This window comes from Aspergillus affinis (genome assembly GCF_023601865.1).
Source record: "Aspergillus affinis strain CMG 70 chromosome Unknown NODE_104_length_129409_cov_87_598545, whole genome shotgun sequence".
NCBI lineage: Eukaryota > Fungi > Ascomycota > Eurotiomycetes > Eurotiales > Aspergillaceae > Aspergillus > Aspergillus affinis.
The window spans coordinates 1-15,891 of NW_026515885.1; the positions used below are offsets into that span (position 1 = coordinate 1).

At 52.9% G+C, this 15,891-nt stretch overlaps 6 protein-coding genes across 6 annotated transcripts; 5 read left to right on the forward strand and 1 right to left on the reverse strand.

Annotated features, from left to right (window-relative positions):
- Positions 1 to 2,811, forward strand: KD926_000149 (fungal specific transcription factor domain-containing protein; the record flags this gene model as incomplete). The annotated part of the gene is made up of 2 exons (XM_053104077.1): positions 1 to 1,704; positions 1,759 to 2,811. Coding segments are annotated over 2 exons (2,024 nt in total), but the record flags the coding sequence as incomplete, so codon positions are not given.
- Positions 2,812 to 2,951: 140 nt separating this feature from the next.
- KD926_000150 (dihydrodipicolinate synthase family protein) lies at positions 2,952 to 3,860 on the reverse strand (the record flags this gene model as incomplete). The annotated part of the gene is made up of 1 exon (XM_053104078.1): positions 2,952 to 3,860. One exon carries the CDS (start codon positions 3,858 to 3,860, stop codon positions 2,952 to 2,954), a length of 909 nt encoding a protein of 302 aa, XP_052952569.1.
- Positions 3,861 to 4,229: 369 nt separating this feature from the next.
- Positions 4,230 to 5,874, forward strand: KD926_000151 (aldehyde dehydrogenase; the record flags this gene model as incomplete). Its single annotated transcript, XM_053104079.1, has 3 exons — positions 4,230 to 4,363; positions 4,426 to 4,625; positions 4,688 to 5,874. 3 exons carry the CDS (start codon positions 4,230 to 4,232, stop codon positions 5,872 to 5,874), a joined length of 1,521 nt encoding a protein of 506 aa, XP_052952570.1.
- A 708-nt stretch (positions 5,875 to 6,582) lies between these two features.
- KD926_000152 (Aldo/keto reductase) lies at positions 6,583 to 8,956 on the forward strand (the record flags this gene model as incomplete). Its single annotated transcript, XM_053104080.1, has 3 exons — positions 6,583 to 7,054; positions 7,219 to 7,445; positions 7,841 to 8,956. The coding sequence occupies 3 exons, from the start codon at positions 6,583 to 6,585 to the stop codon at positions 8,954 to 8,956; spliced, it is 1,815 nt and encodes a 604-aa protein (XP_052952571.1).
- Positions 8,957 to 11,295: 2,339 nt separating this feature from the next.
- KD926_000153 (uncharacterized protein) lies at positions 11,296 to 12,525 on the forward strand (the record flags this gene model as incomplete). The annotated part of the gene is made up of 2 exons (XM_053104081.1): positions 11,296 to 11,410; positions 11,600 to 12,525. 2 exons carry the CDS (start codon positions 11,296 to 11,298, stop codon positions 12,523 to 12,525), a joined length of 1,041 nt encoding a protein of 346 aa, XP_052952572.1.
- Positions 12,526 to 13,452: 927 nt separating this feature from the next.
- KD926_000154 (uncharacterized protein) lies at positions 13,453 to 13,952 on the forward strand (the record flags this gene model as incomplete). The annotated part of the gene is made up of 2 exons (XM_053104083.1): positions 13,453 to 13,654; positions 13,702 to 13,952. 2 exons carry the CDS (start codon positions 13,453 to 13,455, stop codon positions 13,950 to 13,952), a joined length of 453 nt encoding a protein of 150 aa, XP_052952573.1.
- Between the last annotated feature and the right edge of the window lie 1,939 nt (positions 13,953 to 15,891).

Genomic DNA, 15,891 nt, shown 5'->3' on the forward strand with positions numbered 1-15,891 from the left:
AAGATGACGAAAAAGTCGGTGAAATTGAGGTTTTCGGGCGTCAGGTGGGGACGGGCGTCAGGTGATCAACTACGGTACCTGAAGTAGAACTACTCTTGGAGAGCACTTTCCAATCGAGAACTCCATGGGATTGTATGAAGTATATCGCCATGTCAACAATGTCATCATTCCCGATAAGATAAGAAACGCGGGGTGTCTCTCGCTTAACCAGGAAGGCACTTCCGGTCAGGTGACTCTGCGGGGTCTTCGTGGCAAGTGGTTCCGGCCTGGACACGCCTCTTTTCTTCTCCATCGAGCAACAATTTCCTCGCCCCGCGTTTCCTTTCATTTCATCGTGTCAATGTCTCTGTCTATACTATATCGTCGATATACGATACTATCGGTTGTTCTTTGGTGAATGCGGTGTCGAACATGACAGGAAACCGTCAACCCGCTCCAAGAACGCGTCGCTCCCATACGCTGGGAGGCTGCAACACCTGCCGACGACGCCATGTCAAGTGTGACCAGAAACGGCCCTCTTGTCAGATGTGTAAGGTCACGGGCATGGAATGTGAGGGGTTCTCTGATGAAATCCGGTGGATGCCCAGTAGGAAACAGCAGCCCCATCGAAATACTAGGTCCCGCGGTGTGAATAAGCATGGGGCACGGCGTCACCTTTATACCGGTAGCTCTCTCCTTTCATTCTCCGTTGATTGATTGCATCATACTCGAACTATTCTTACTCATCATTTAGAGCAGTCTAGGCTGTCCATGAGCGATGCCTTAGGTGCCGACCTCGTTTCAGGTTCTATCGACGCCTCCCTGGCGGAGATCGATGTCAAATCGCGGGACCCTGAAAGACCAATTAGAGAGGATATTGTCGTTGGTCCTTTCTCAGTCCTTGACCTTGGACCTGCTCCCGGGGAAACCTCACAGCCCCCGCAAAACCCTGTCGTTGAAATGGCTGATGAACTCTCGACCGAAGTTCTTCCAACTGAGGATCTGAGCGCCATATCTCTGACCCGGATGGATACTCTACCCGATCTAAATGACTTTCTGCAATGGTCTGACCTTTTCATGTTGGGCTCAGAGCTTCCAGGATCATTCTTTCTGGACCATTTCAGCGCAACTGAAGGGCCTTCGATTCTCTGGGATACTGGAGCTATTGGCGCAGAGCCTGAGAGCCTGACGTATCACACACCTCCCTACTCTGGCGATGACTTGGTGCCGGCGACTCAAGAGGCCACAGTTGAACAACCAAGAAATGAAATGTGGTCCTTAACACCTTGCCCAACGCCCGTAGACCTAAATGGTCTCTCAGTAGGGGTGCCATCGGACACACCTTTTTTGTTGAGACACTTTCAGGACCAGGTGATACCCAGGATTATGGCATTCCCGCTGATCGAGAAACCGCCCTGGAAGCTTTTGAATGTTCCGTCTGCCCTGGTGACGTATACCGACCTGACCTTCATGGGGTCCCAAAGTGTCAGTCATGCGCGACAGGCAAACCTATATTGTCTCCTTGCCTGCTCTGCCATGCACCTGTCATTGAACCCATCATTTGGCATCGTTGGCTCTGCCGAGCATTGGAAACAATTGACCGATCGCACTTATCATCTAGCCAAAGACCACATGCAGCGCTCGTTGAAGGAGGAAACATGTGAACTGAAAAAGGCAAAATACAAGGACCAGTTAATGGCCATTTGTGTCTTGACAGAATTTGCAGTGAGACGCTCCTCTTTCTGTAGACATACATGGTGTATTAACATTTGATTCAAGGTTCTTTCCGGCCAGCAACAGGATGCTCGGTGTTACATGGTCGACGCGGAACGCTTATTACGCCTCCGCGGACTACCAAAACGCAACATCTCCCAAAAGGCTCGATTACTGCACCATGTATATACGTGGCTCAGAATCGTGGGTGAGAGCACGTACGCCCTTCACGACTATACTCCGCACGAATCCATCGTGCAGAACATCAATCGGCATTCCCGTTCTGAAAGAATCGCTTCAAATAGCCAACCAGATGCGGGAGGGCAGAATGATTTGCGCCTTGATGATTTTCTTCGTATTTATCCGAAGCCGTCAGACAGTGACCTGAACATCGACGAGCCCAAAGATGACGAAATTGGTCTACACGATATTCATCTGTTAGACTCTCGGGAGTTTTCTGGAACTCTCTATCGACAGGTCTATGGCATCCCAGAAACTTGGTTGAGTCTAGTCTCACAAACGACCCGACTTGCCAATGTCATGAAAACCCTTGAAGTTTTCCGTAGCACGTCGGAAGATAAAGAGGGTGCCTTGGAGGCATTGGATGTACTTCAGCGACGCAGCGCCCGCCTCGAGAATATGATCTGCTCCTTCAAACATAGCAGAGCCAGCAAGAATTCGACGGATCAGCCCGACATCTCCGCTGCACCACACAACCATTTCATAAGGGCCTTGAACTCGGCCTTGGTCATATTCTTTTATCGGCGCGTGCGTCAGGTGCACCCCTCCATCTTAGAAGGCCACATAGACGATGTAATCACTGCCCTACAGGATTTCAATGCCTCTTTAGCCGAAGGCAGTCAGACGGGCCCTGGTACCGTGTGGCCTTTGTTCATTGCGGGGTGCGAAGCCATGACGTCTGCCCGGAGAGAGTCTATATTAGGCCTTCTTGAGGCTGGAGAAGCAAAGTGTCAGTTCGCGCCCTTCAGAACTGCCAGGAAAGTGATGGTGGAAGTATGGAACTGCCAAGACGATGGTTCGTCTTGGTCTCAGCGCGATTCTATACCTACGTGGCTCGACGTGGTCAAGCGCCGACGGATCTGGCCCATGCTTTGCTAGTGCAGTTTACCACGACCTAATCCGTGTGCATTCAGAAAGATAATATGATTGAACGTCGACATGTCTCATACAACATACATACAATTTGCAGTCTCTCATGCCAACATAAGAAGATCATAAACTCATCAGCCCCAGTTCTTCTAAACAACCTTCACACCCGCGTCCTTCAGCAGTTGCGACAGTTCCGCCAAAGGCTCGCCCTTCAACAGGGCGAAGGGCTTCCTCAGTCCACCCGTCGACTGACCTCTGAGCTCCACTCCGGTTTTGACCGCGGAAGCGTAGTTGTGTGACTCGAGGAACTTGCAAATAGGGAAGATCTTGGCCCAAAGCTGACGTCCCTTCTCGATGTCTTTCTGCACCGCGATAGCGTTCCACAATTCAATGGCAAGCTCGGGGATGATGTTGGCAGCACCCCAGATTGCGCCGGGCGAGCCAGATGCCAGGCCGTAGAATGTAAGGGTATCCCAGCCATTGAACGCGGTGACCTTGTGTGATAGACCGAACACCAACTCTGTGAAGGCAGGGGCGTTGCCCGAGGTGTCTTTGAGATACTTCACGCCCACGCTGGACAGGTCCGCGATTTGCTGCGGCGTCAAGGTCAAGCCGCTAGCGGAGGGGATGTTGTAGTAGACGATGGGGAGCTGGCTGACGGTGTGGATTTCGTGCATCAGCTCGGTCAACTGCTCGATGTTCAAGGGGTCGTAGAACGGCGGCACGACCATCAGGGCGTCGGCACCAGCCCGCGCAGCGTGGCGAGCCAAGTCGACTGCCTCGTCGGTGGATGTGCTTCCGATGCCTGCCGTAACGGTAGCACGTCCGGCGGCATATTCAACGCATAGCTCGGTGAGCTGCTTGCGCTCGTCCCGAGTCATGGTGGTGAATTCTCCGGTGCTGCCACCGGGGACTAGGCCGTGGATTCCAGACGCGATCATGTGGTCGATGTGGTCCTGGAGGCGCTTCTTATCGATCTGAGTCTTATCATCTGTGAACGGAGTGATGAGAGCAACCATGACTCCTTGGAGCTCCTTGGGGGTCTTGTTCTGGACCATTTTGCGCGGTGATATGACGACGTATTGTTCGTTCCGGTGGTTTGAAATCTGTATGAGGAATGTTTCTGAAGCCCATGAACGCCCGTCGAAATGACTGCATTTTAACCTCCCCCGGCCGGGACTGCTTGCCTCACGACATGATCTCTTTGGGGAAGTTATTGAGGTTCCTCGTCGAGCATCTCGTTATCGCCGTCGGAATCGCCTTCCCCTCCGGCTGTATCCACTCGGCGGGCGTTGACTGGCCGAGCGGGCAAGTGGCTCCGAGGCCCTAACAGGCAGGTCCTTGCAGACGTCCATTGCCTAAAAGAGCGGGGATGGCCCTCTGTTCTTCACATCTTACACACAAGCTGGCAGCTGGCAACTGGCAACATGGCAGGACTCGACCTCTTCGTCGATATCACCACCCCGAACGGGCGCACCTACAAGCAGCCGACGGGCCTCTTCATCAACAATGAGTTTCGCCCGTCGTCTAATGGACAGACCATCGTGTCGCTTGACCCAGCGTATGTTCTTTCTTTCTCTTGAGATCAAGACTTTCAGGGCCATAGTATGCTAATGAGATTAGAACGGACAAGCCGATCGCGTCGGTGCACGCCGCCAGTGCCGACGACATTGACCTCGCAGTGAAGTCAGCCAAGGCAGCCTTGGTGCATCCTTCGTGGAAACTGCTACCTCCAACGGAGCGAGGCCAGCTGATGGGCAAGCTGGCAGACCTGATCGAGAAGAACCGCGATCTGTTCGCGTCAATCGACGCTTGGGACAATGGTAACGCCTCGCCCAGCCCCCCAAACTTAACCCATTACCTGCATCACTCTAACTCTATGTAGGAAAGCCCTATCATGTTGCATTTGAGGAAGACCTAACAGAGGCCATTACCACTATCCGCTACTACAGCGGCTGGGCGGACAAGACGTTCGGTCAGACCATTAGCACCACCCCAGAGAAGCTGGCATACACGCTCCGCCAGCCCATCGGCGTTGTGGGACAGATCATCCCTTGGAACTACCCCCTGTCCATGGCCACCTGGAAGCTCGGACCGGCTCTCGCCTGCGGCAACACGGTAGTTCTAAAAGCAGCCGAGCAGACACCACTCAGCATCCTCGTCCTCGGTACCTTGATCAAGGAGGCCGGGTTTCCTCCGGGCGTGGTAAACCTCGTCAATGGGTACGGCCGCGAAGCTGGCGCAGCATTAGTGCAGCACCCGCTCGTCGACAAAGTCGCATTCACCGGATCCACGGTGACCGGGAAAGAGATCATGAAAATGGCCGCCGGCACCATGAAGAACATCACACTCGAGACGGGCGGCAAATCCCCCCTCATCGTCTTCCCCGAGGCCGACCTTGACCAGGCCGCCAAATGGTCCCATTTCGGTATCATGTCCAACCAGGGCCAGATCTGCTCCGCCACCTCCCGCATTTTTGTTCACCAGGACATCATGGCTCCCTTCCTCGACAAGTTCAAGCAGGCCCTCGAATCCACCTCTCACATCGGCGACCAGTGGAGCAAATCCACTTTCCAGGGCCCCCAGGTCACCCGCGCCCAGTACGACCGCATCCTCTCGTACATCGAGTCCGCTCGGACGGAGGGCGCCACGGTCCTTACCGGCGGCAACGCCCACACCCCGTCTGACCCTAAGTACCAGAACGGCTACTTCATCCAGCCCACCGTCTTCACGGACGTCATAGACTCCATGCGCGTCTACCGCGAGGAGATCTTCGGTCCTGTCGTCGTCATCGTCCCCTTCGCCTCTGAGGAGGAAGCTATCCGTCGCGCTAACGATACGACCTACGGTCTCGGCGCCGCTGTCTTCACCAAGGACCTAGAACGGGCTCACCGTGTCGCTGCTGATATCGAGGCCGGTATGGTCTGGATTAACAGTAGTCAGGATTGTGATCCGAGAGTTCCGTTCGGGGGTGTCAAGCAGAGTGGTATTGGGAGGGAGTTGGGAGAGGCTGGCTTGGACGCTTATAGTCAGGTTAAGGCTGTTCATGTGAATATGGGAAATAAGCTATAATCGCCTTAACTTGATACCTTAGATGATTAGATGGTTAAATGATTTTCTTTTTCTTTTACGTCCACATTCGGGTTCTTGACCACGTCAACTAATAGACCGTAGTCGCTAGATCCCTCTCTCTCTCTCTGATTTCTTGTCTTATTTTGGTTTGGTTTGGTTATAATCTTGCATCCCATCCTCCATTCTAATTTTTGCATCCCAGTTACTCCAAATTTCGATAATATAAAGTATAACCCCTGTTCCCACTCTACCCCAGACAAGGACTAGAACTCACTTACCGCTTCCCATCCCGATGATCCACCAACTCCTTATCCGTATCCGGAAGCGGATAAGTATACGGGATACGCTAGGTATACGCAAATACGCAAATACGCAAATACGCAGCAGATACGCAGTGGGGCACACTTGCCTTGCCCACTTGATCTTCCGGGGTATTCGCACCGCGATAGGCTCGCCTGGAGCTTTATGTTATGGGGTTAGTGGGATCAGTGTCTTCGTTTGAGAGAAGAGGGGGGGGGTTTCAGGGGTAGATTGGTCGGTAGGTAGGGAAGGTATTTATATGGCTGCGGTATCCTGGCTCCCAGGACAGAAAAGTGCATATGCATGCATTCTTAGTCCATCGACTCCATACCTAACAACTCATTCCTTACCTATTTACCTACCTACCTACGTACTTTGGCACAATACCCGCCACCAAAGCAAGCCAAAATGAGCAACGACCTCCAAGACAAAACCGTCCTAGTGACCGGCGGAGCGGGCGGACTCGGCAAAGCCATCGCGACGAAATACCTCAACGCCGGTGCGAATGTGGCCATCTGCGACATCAACGAACAGAGACTCCGTGACACGGCCGCAGAGCTAGGGACCGACGGCCGTCGCATCAAGGCCATCCAGGCGGATATCACATCCTCGACTGAGGCGCAGAGACTTGTGGATGAGGTTGTGGCGGAGTTCGGGAAATTGGATATCCTGGTGAACAATGCCGGGATTATGGACCGGTTTGATCCCGTCGGGGACTTGGATGAGGGGCTTTGGGATAAGGTCATCGGGGTGAATTTGACGGCGCCATTCCTGTTGAGTAAATTGGCGGTGAAGAATATGTTGGCGCAGGAGGAGGGGAAGAGGGATGGGTGTATTGTGAATATTGTCTCGGTGGCGGGCAAGGCGGGATGGGCTGCTGGTAAGTCATTTGTTTGTTTCTGCGTTGTTGGGTTCGGGTGGGGGACGGAGACTGGGTGTCATGTCATGTCATGTCATGTCATGTCATGCTCTTCGCGCGTCCTTTATATGAAGGATCTAGTTGCATTTGGAGTTCGTTGCTAATCACTTCGCTGGTGGGGATAGGTGCGGCATACACGGCAAGTAAACATGGACTTGTCGGCTTGACAAAGAACACGGCCTCGTTCTATGGGAATCAAGGCATCCGATGCAATGCGCTGATGCTGGGAGGCATGGACACGAATATCGTCGAGGCGTTTCAGTCCGGCATCAACATGGTCGGGATGGGCAAGGCAAGGAGAATCATAGACGCTGTTGGAGTCCCTCTTTGTCAACCTGATCAGGTGGCAGAGGTGTGTCTGTCGGTGACATGTGGGAGAGGGTCGAAGTTGATCAATGGTGCTTGCATTCCGGTCGATCAAGGATGGACTGGAATTGTGGGCTAATATGATTTTTTTTTATCTCCGTTATCCCCGGAGTTGGAGGGGTCTTCGACTATACGATGACAGGTTAGACTTGAGATTGAGACGGCGTATTGCTAGTTTTTGTTAGCATCGTCTTTGTCAAAAGGGGGCGAATGCTAAACCCACTGATGACGGCATGGTGCGTTGATTACATCTAGCACAGGAAATAGCTCCAATTATGTCCGCGATGGCCCCGCAGGTGTGAATAGCTATCCATCCAGGAACCTCGCCGTGAAGCAAAGTGGAACAGGGAACGGAAATAAAGCCAACTAACTCCGGGTCAGTCATGGTATATAGTCGTCATCGAACGCCAGAATCCCGTGAGACTTCAACCTATCCAAGCCCTCAAACCTTACACGACCACGATGAAGTACATACAACTCGGATCCAGCGGCCTCCGCGTCTCCCCCATTTGTGTCGGGTGTATGAGTTACGGCACTCCCGGCAAGCAATTCGACTGGCCGCTCCCGGAGGACGAGGCCCTGCCCGTCCTGGACCACTGCTACCGGTCGGGTCTGAACTTCTTCGACACGGCCAACGTCTACTCGAACGGAGACTCCGAGGTGATCCTCGGGAAAGCGATCAAGAAGTATGGCTGGCGCCGGGAGAATTTGGTGATTGCCACCAAGCTCTGGGCGCCGGTCGGACGCGGCACCGAGAAGCCCCTTCGCATGTCCGTGGAAGACAGAGACAACGCCGGCTACGTCAACCAGTATGGTCTGAGCCGCAAGCACATCTTCGAGAGTGTCGACGCCAGTCTTGAGCGACTGGATCTGCCGTACGTCGATCTCCTGCAGATTCATCGCTTTGACCCCAACACGCCGCCGAAGGAGACCATGGAGGCACTGCATGACGTCGTCAAGTCCGGCAAGGTGCGCTACATCGGCGCCTCGTCCATGTGGGCGCACCAGCTCTTGGAGTATCAGTACACGGCACGGATGCACGGGTGGACGGAGTTTATCTCGATGCAGAACCTGTACAATGCCATATATCGCGAGGAAGAGAAAGAGATGTACCCGGCGTGTGCCAAGTTCGGCATGGGAAGCCTGCCCTGGAGTCCGGTGGCCATGGGATTCCTGGCCAGGCCGTGGAAGACATTTTCCGAGACAACGAGGGGCACTTCCCAGAACAACCAGTTCCTGGGCCAGCCAATCACGGAGGCGGACAAGAAGATCAGCGCGAAGGTTGAGGAGATTGCGCAGCGTCGCGGGGTCTCGATGGCGGTGATTGCCCTCGCCTGGTGTCTGTCCAAGCCGTTCATCACGTCGCCTATTGTGGGGATGAGCAAGAACGAGAGGGTGGACGAGGCGATCCAGGCCATTGACTTTCCACTCAGCGAGGAGGAAATCGCCAGTATCGACGATCTGTACGAGCCCAAGCGAGTGGTTGGTCACAACTAGGGGGGTAAATGGCTAAAAGCACGGTGTCATTTCCGAGAAGAGGGCTAGGGCGAATGATGAAATGGATCACATCCTTGTCGGGGTGACCTCGAGAAAGTCAAATAGAAGAGAAGACATTCCACCGCGCTCAGGTCTAGATTTCCACTCCCAACTCTTCTCCTGCCAGGATCATTAAGCATCCCGGGCTGAGTCAGTAGATAAACGGTAGAACCATGAGGCATTTACCTCGAGTCCGGGGATGACTCGACGCCAGGGCCCCTCGTTGAGGGTCGACGTGCAGATCTAGGCTGCATCGCACAGACTGGCCCTGGCAGGTCGTTGCCTGCAAGGCGCTGCGAGATCCGAACCCCTGCGAAGCTTGGACCAACGTTGTAGACCCGGTGAAAGTGGCGACTCTCCCCTCTCCCGGGGACAGGAGTCTCTCCCACCCTCGGCTTAGATGCCGGATGTGATGACTTGCGCCGCCTCCCTGGACTCCTGCGCCGCCAGAAGATGTCGAAGTGGCTGTACGCGAGTCCTCGAATGAGACGTGAGGAATCGACTGTCGACTAGAAGAAGATCCCAAAGAGGATAAGGGCTGCACACCCTCTTCATCCTTCCGGAGTGTATTTATCATCAATAATTATTATTATCATTGACTCACTCCGCCGAGTCACGCTCGACCATTGCCATCTCGTCGGTGCCTGCGCCTTTTCCTCCGTGCCTTACCGGCCGTCCGGCTCGAACCCTACGCCGCCAGAGAGTTCATTCGTCCTCAATCCGATTGTGCCTCTGTGTCCACTTGTCCTCTGATGACGGCGCATGAGCCAAAACGAGGCACGTTCAGTACATGCCGTCTTCAGTCAACAATAGCGGGATCAGGGCGCGCTGCAGAATGACGGCATCATTTCCTCTGGACGTCGGAATGCGCGATCCGACCATGGCGATCGGTGGGCAGGGAATAGATGAAATGACAAAAGATGAATAATGTTGATTTTCAACCCCGACAATAACCACCACCAGGGACCAAGTGGGGGAGGTCCGAGAGCAATGTGATAGGAACGCCCCGTCGTCTGATCACCCGAGAGTGATGACTGAGACCATCACATTGTCGGCACCGAGACTTCTCCTCCGTCAAGCCCTACCCTGGAAGGCGAGGTGGTGCTACGCTGCTGAAGATCGACTGTGCGTACATCGATCTGGGGTTGCAAGCCAGGCGGTGCCTATCACCGGGCGAGGGAATGACATGCAGACTTCGCCAACCCTCGAGCTAGTCTGCCCCGACCAGCCAGTCAGCACCCGGCATAACCCTGGTCGACTGGGAGGGGAGGGCGAAACGGTCTCAAATCTACCCTCACTCTTTGCTGCTGGACGCGCACGACTGGTGTTTTAGTCTTACTCCTGTCGTAGTAAGACAAGAGCTGGGTCGGTCTGGGTCAGCCGATTCGGCCGCGTGTGTGGTTGCAACCGGTTTTGGATCTCTCTATCTGTCAACATCCCTTTGCTCAGCACTTAAAAGGGCGTCAGAATTCCCCCGTCGACCAAGCTCTGCTGCTCGGTCTCGGGTCGTACAATAAGACAATCTTCCCTACCATCTTTTACCCACCCCATGCGTGCGCGGACTGGCGACATCCTTGCGTGACCTGCGCATGGTCTCCCATGCCGTCATCTTCCTGTTCCTTCCCTTTTCTCCTTGCCGAATCCGTGGACGTGCGTCACTGCACCCCCTCTAGTGTGCCCACTAAGCCCGATCCGCACTAGCGCCCGTCGAGTCTCCAGTCCATACAATACAGTACAAGTTACAGCACCGGAGGCCCGATTGCGAACACAACCATCCACACATCCCGTCCTCGTCCATTTCGGTGAGTCTCCCACGACCGGGGAGGAGTGGAGCCCAAGGTACCGTACCGTACGGTACCGAGCGGCGTACCGTGGATTTCCTCCGCGTTGCCCCTCTTCAAGCCTTCTGGCTCTCCCGCCGCTCCCGCCATGACGCCATGCCTTTTCCCCGCAAGCTAACTCGTCCGTAGATTGAAGGGAAAGGTGGTCACCGTTGGGCTGATCTGGGGGTTTATCATTATTTACGCGATCGATTTCCTTTTGGGACGGTGTTGATTCTGTGGTCGTTGGGACGATATTGACGGAGAGGAACACAGTCAACAGCGTGGACTAAAATAAGAAACAAAGAAAAGGGGACCAGGCAACAAGCGCGGAGGGCGGTGACAAACCAAGGACGAGGGAAATCATTCCCTCCACAGGGCCACAAGGCCACAAGGTAGCGTTACCGCGCCGCGACCCAACACAATACAGAAAAAGAAAGAAAAGAGAAAAAAAAAAAAAAAAAAGAGATAAATCGCTCGATGGCCTCTCCACGCTCGCCGTTTTCGACTTCCTCCTCCTCCTCCTCCTCGTCCTCCTCCCCCTCGCTGTATCCCTCCTCCTTCAGCTCCGTCCACTCACCACCGTCCCTCAGCAGTAGGTTTTCCCTCCCCTCTCTGCCGTGGTCAACCCCTCGGCCAGACGAACGGAGAGAGAAGAAACATCATTGGGGATTCAACCCTCCTGCGCTGTCTCTTCTTCTCATCGCTGCATCCCCACCTGACACGTGTGGCATGCCTGTTCCGCATTCCGAGTGAATTGGTGCTGATCGCGTGCTTGTTCCAGCCAATCTCTCCACTGCCTCTTGGTCGCCTTCCTATCGAGGCACTCAGGACCACTTAGACAGCCTGATTGCCAGACACGGTCACCCCACCCGAGTCTCCTTGTCGTCCCTCGAAGAATTAACGGCCACCTCCTCAACTTATAATCCCCCCTCGCCGCGTCCCTCCTCGCCCGTCTCCGATACGGCCGATTCTTTCGACGCTCTCACTCTCTCCGGCTCCGCCTCTCGTCCCATCCCCATCCCCAAACCCTCCCCTCACTACGCGCATGACAACGACCTGCCCGTCACACCGTTAACCGGGCGTTTCGACAAGGGCTACTACTTTGCCCAGCGAGACCACCACGCCAGCCACCGACACCGCTCGCCTTCTCGTCACTCGTCGTCCACCAGAATGCGTGCCGACAGTTCCTCCTTCTACCCTGCAGTCGTGTCGCCCTCAATGTCCCCCACCGGACGATCTTCCTCCCCGCAACCCTCCCGGGCTCGAGCCCAAAACCCCTCCAAGTCGGTCCCGGGCTTCCATCTCGGCAGCCTCCCGCCCTTCCACCCCGCAGTCTATCAGCCCGCGACCGGCAGCCAGAACCCTCCGGCGCAGCAGCACATCTACCGCACCTCGTCAAGCTCGCGAGACCCCGTCTGGCAGTATCGGGAACTGATCGAAGGCTCGAGCCTGTCCAAGACTCCCTCCCGGCCGCTGTCCCCCAGTCCGTCGGCTCCCCGCTTGGACCCTCTCCGCAGCCCGGGGCCCGTTACCCCTTTGGCCCTGGAGGATGCCAATGGCTATCTCCTGTCCGGTCCCTCCGCCTCCGAGTACTCGTCGCGTGACCACCCACATTCCGGACCGGCGCCTGACCTCGTCGAACGTCTGATTGCCCGCGAGAATGAGCGAACTCGCCAGAAAGCCAAGAAGAGCTCCATGGGCCGATGATGTTGTGCAGTCGTAAAACCTGGCCTTCACCAGTCAGCTGAAGGGACTTTTCCTATTTTCTTGCTCCCACCTTTTCTATTTTCATCACTTTTTTCGTCCGCTTTCGTTCGGACCTTGATGACTCACGCACCTCCAAATTCTTCGGGCATACAGAACGGTCATCTCCACATCCGGGACTCCAGACCAGTCATCACGAAAGATTTATGTATTATTGATATATTGCGCCTATACCCCCACTTTGTGCCCATCTTACCAGATGTATTTTCTTACCTCTTTTGTTTTCTCTTCTCGCCCGTTGGAGCTTGGGCTATTTGTCATTTATTGTATTGCATTTTCATTTTCATTCTTGAATTTGAAACATTCGCATCGAACAGAAACAGACTGTTCTTGAAATTAGATTGCACACGACACTGGCAGACAGTGCTTCGAACATGACTAGCAAAATGTGAACGACGGGAAAATAAAGCAGCCTACACAGGACAAAACAGAAACAGCAAAAAAAAAAGACCGGGGAACTTGGTATTCTATATAGTTTGAAAACAAATAAATAGAAACTGGGTGGTGATCTACACGGAATAACGTAATTCCCGCCCGAGCTGCGCACCCCATCTCAAATCGCGTCGTCCTACCCACCTACCATGCCACCAATTCGCACTGAATCTCGGCCTGAATTAGCCCAGTAAGAGGACAAGATCTTATTAGCCCTACAGGCTATTCAAAAGGGGCAAATCAAATCTACTCGCGCAGCAGCCAGGCTATTCGGTGTACCTGAATCAACACTTCGCAATCGCGCGCACGGTATAATCTCGCGTCGATACACGCCCAAACGGCCATAAATTGACCCAATTAGAAGAGGATTCGCTTACTGAATGGATACTCTCTATGGATTCGCGTGAAGCAGCACCTAGGCCAGCTGCTGTACGAGAAATGGCTAATATCCTCCTAGCTGCGAGTGGTAGCTTCCTTCCGTCTACTGTTAGCAAGAATTGGGCATCAACCTTTATTAATCGTCGCGAAGAGCTTCGCTCGCGCTTCTCAAAGCGTGATGACTACCAGCGCGCCCTAAATGAAGACCCAAAATCACTACGTGCATGGTTTGCAACCGTACAGCGGGTTATCGATGAGAACGGTATACAACCAGAGCATATCTATAACTTTGACGAGACAGGTTTACAGTGGGTCTTATATCTGCCCAGAACGTAGTTACGCGAGCAGATTACTATGGTCGGCGTCATCTCCTACAGCCAGGAAATCGTGAATGGGTCACTGCTATTGAAGCATTCTGCGCAGATGGTTATTCGCTACCGCCCCGTATTATCTTTAAAGGCAAAGTAGCTATTGCAGGGTGGTTTGACAATCTACCAAGAGATTGGCGATTAGAGGTCTCAAATAACGGCTGGACCACCGAGGAGATTAGCCTACGCTAGCTACAAAAGCTGTTTATCCCATCAACAAATTCGCGCGTACGTGGCCGCTTTCGCCTTCTGATTCTTGATGGCCACGGCAGCCATCTTACGCCCCAGTTCGACCGAATCTGCGCAGAAGATCATATTATTCCTCTTTGTATGCCTGCGCATTCTTCGCATCTACTACAACCGCTTGATGCTGGGTGCGTCGCAGTACTCAAGCATGCGTATGGTCGCTTTATAAGTGATCTTGCGCGCAGAGGATATAACCATATCGACAAGTTTGATTTCTTAGATGATTATCAAAACGCGCGACTAGAGGCCTTCCAACAGCCAGCTATCATTCAGAATAGCTTCGCAGCTAGTGGCCTAGTACCAGTCGATGCAGAAAGGGTGCTTTTAAAGCTTAATATCTCTCTACGAACGCCAACACCACCAGGAAGCCGGCCAAGCAGCAGATCTAGCCAATTCACCCCAAAAACACCAAAGACTGTTATCCAACTACAAAAGCAAGCTTCCTCGCTTAAAGGACTACTAAAGCAACAATCAAATAGCCCTCCAACACCATCAAAGGTTATACTAGATCAAATTATCAAAGGGTGCGCCACAACAATGCACAATGCAGCGCTTCTTGCGCAGGAAAACACGAATCTATGCGCTGCAAACGAGAGAATCAAGAAGAAGCGCAACCGATCGACTAGGCAGATACCCTGCCAAGATGGTTTGACTGTTGAAGAAGGTCTACAGCTAATTGCGTAGCTAAATTTACCTGCAGAAACACCTGCGGTAAGATCGCATGCGCAGGGCGAATTGCCTATACAGCAAGATCAGTTGGCAAGGAGGGCCCCACCAAGGTGTAGTAGATGCAGGGAGGTTGGCCACAGGATCAATACATGTAAAATCGTTATATTTAGCAGAATTAATGCGTTCTGGTTGATATAATCGATTTTGAAATTTCGTAGTAGGGTTAGGTGCGCAGCTCGGGCGGGAATTAGGTACGTTATCGGTTTTGCTGAGTAATTAAACTGGATGAAGTAGACCCTTCTAACGCAGGATCCTCATGTCATGGCTCCTAAATTGTGTAAGAATCGTGTTCGCTCAGCTAAATGCTGCTCATCGAGCGAACCAAGCAGAGAGTGGCATTATTAGGGTTTCTCCGACCACATCCGGTCGATCCGGTTCCGACTGGTAGAGTTAAAGCTAGGCGGCTGAGGGAAGGAAGCATGGGTTCTTTTCTCTCTTTTTCGTTTCCTGATTATTTCCTGCACTTCTGTTTCACTCCGTTATGATAGAGTAGTGTTAGTTATACGCTAAAGACTGTCAGGTATTTTCGATATGTAACCTTTCCACTCTCAAGTTCAATTTCAACATCCTTCAACAAAATAACTCGGGTATATCTGAGATGGCACCACGAGACTAAGTTCCGTCTCCAGGATCTACGGACGATAGATTTAGCAGCCCCAAATGGTCCTTGAGCTCTTGGTACGCCTTAGATAAACACAAAAACGATGTTAATCAACATCCTTTTTTATTCACTGGTAGAGGCAACGAGGCAACCTAAACCTAATCCTAAACCACGTAATACGCTCCCGACGAATGGTATTAGAAGACAATAATTCAATTCAGCGGATTGGTGCTATGTATATAAATATTTAGCTTTCACGGCTTGATATTTTCCCGTGGCTTCCCTTCCTGTGGAACGTAATTGTATAGGCGTGTAGTAAGCTGATATCTGACATGAGAGCTCATGGATGTGGGGTTGGAGGAATAGTTTTGCTTGGGAACTGGTGGGATACCTAGGTTTTTTAGCGTTTGGGGGTGGATTATCGAGGGGTATTAGTATAAGGTGCTATTTTTATAGTGCACTTTATCCATTGTTGATATGATTTGATGCGTTATAAATCGGTTGGAGATGTACTCATTTCAGTCCTTCTAAGGAGGAAAATCAACTGTCTTGAAC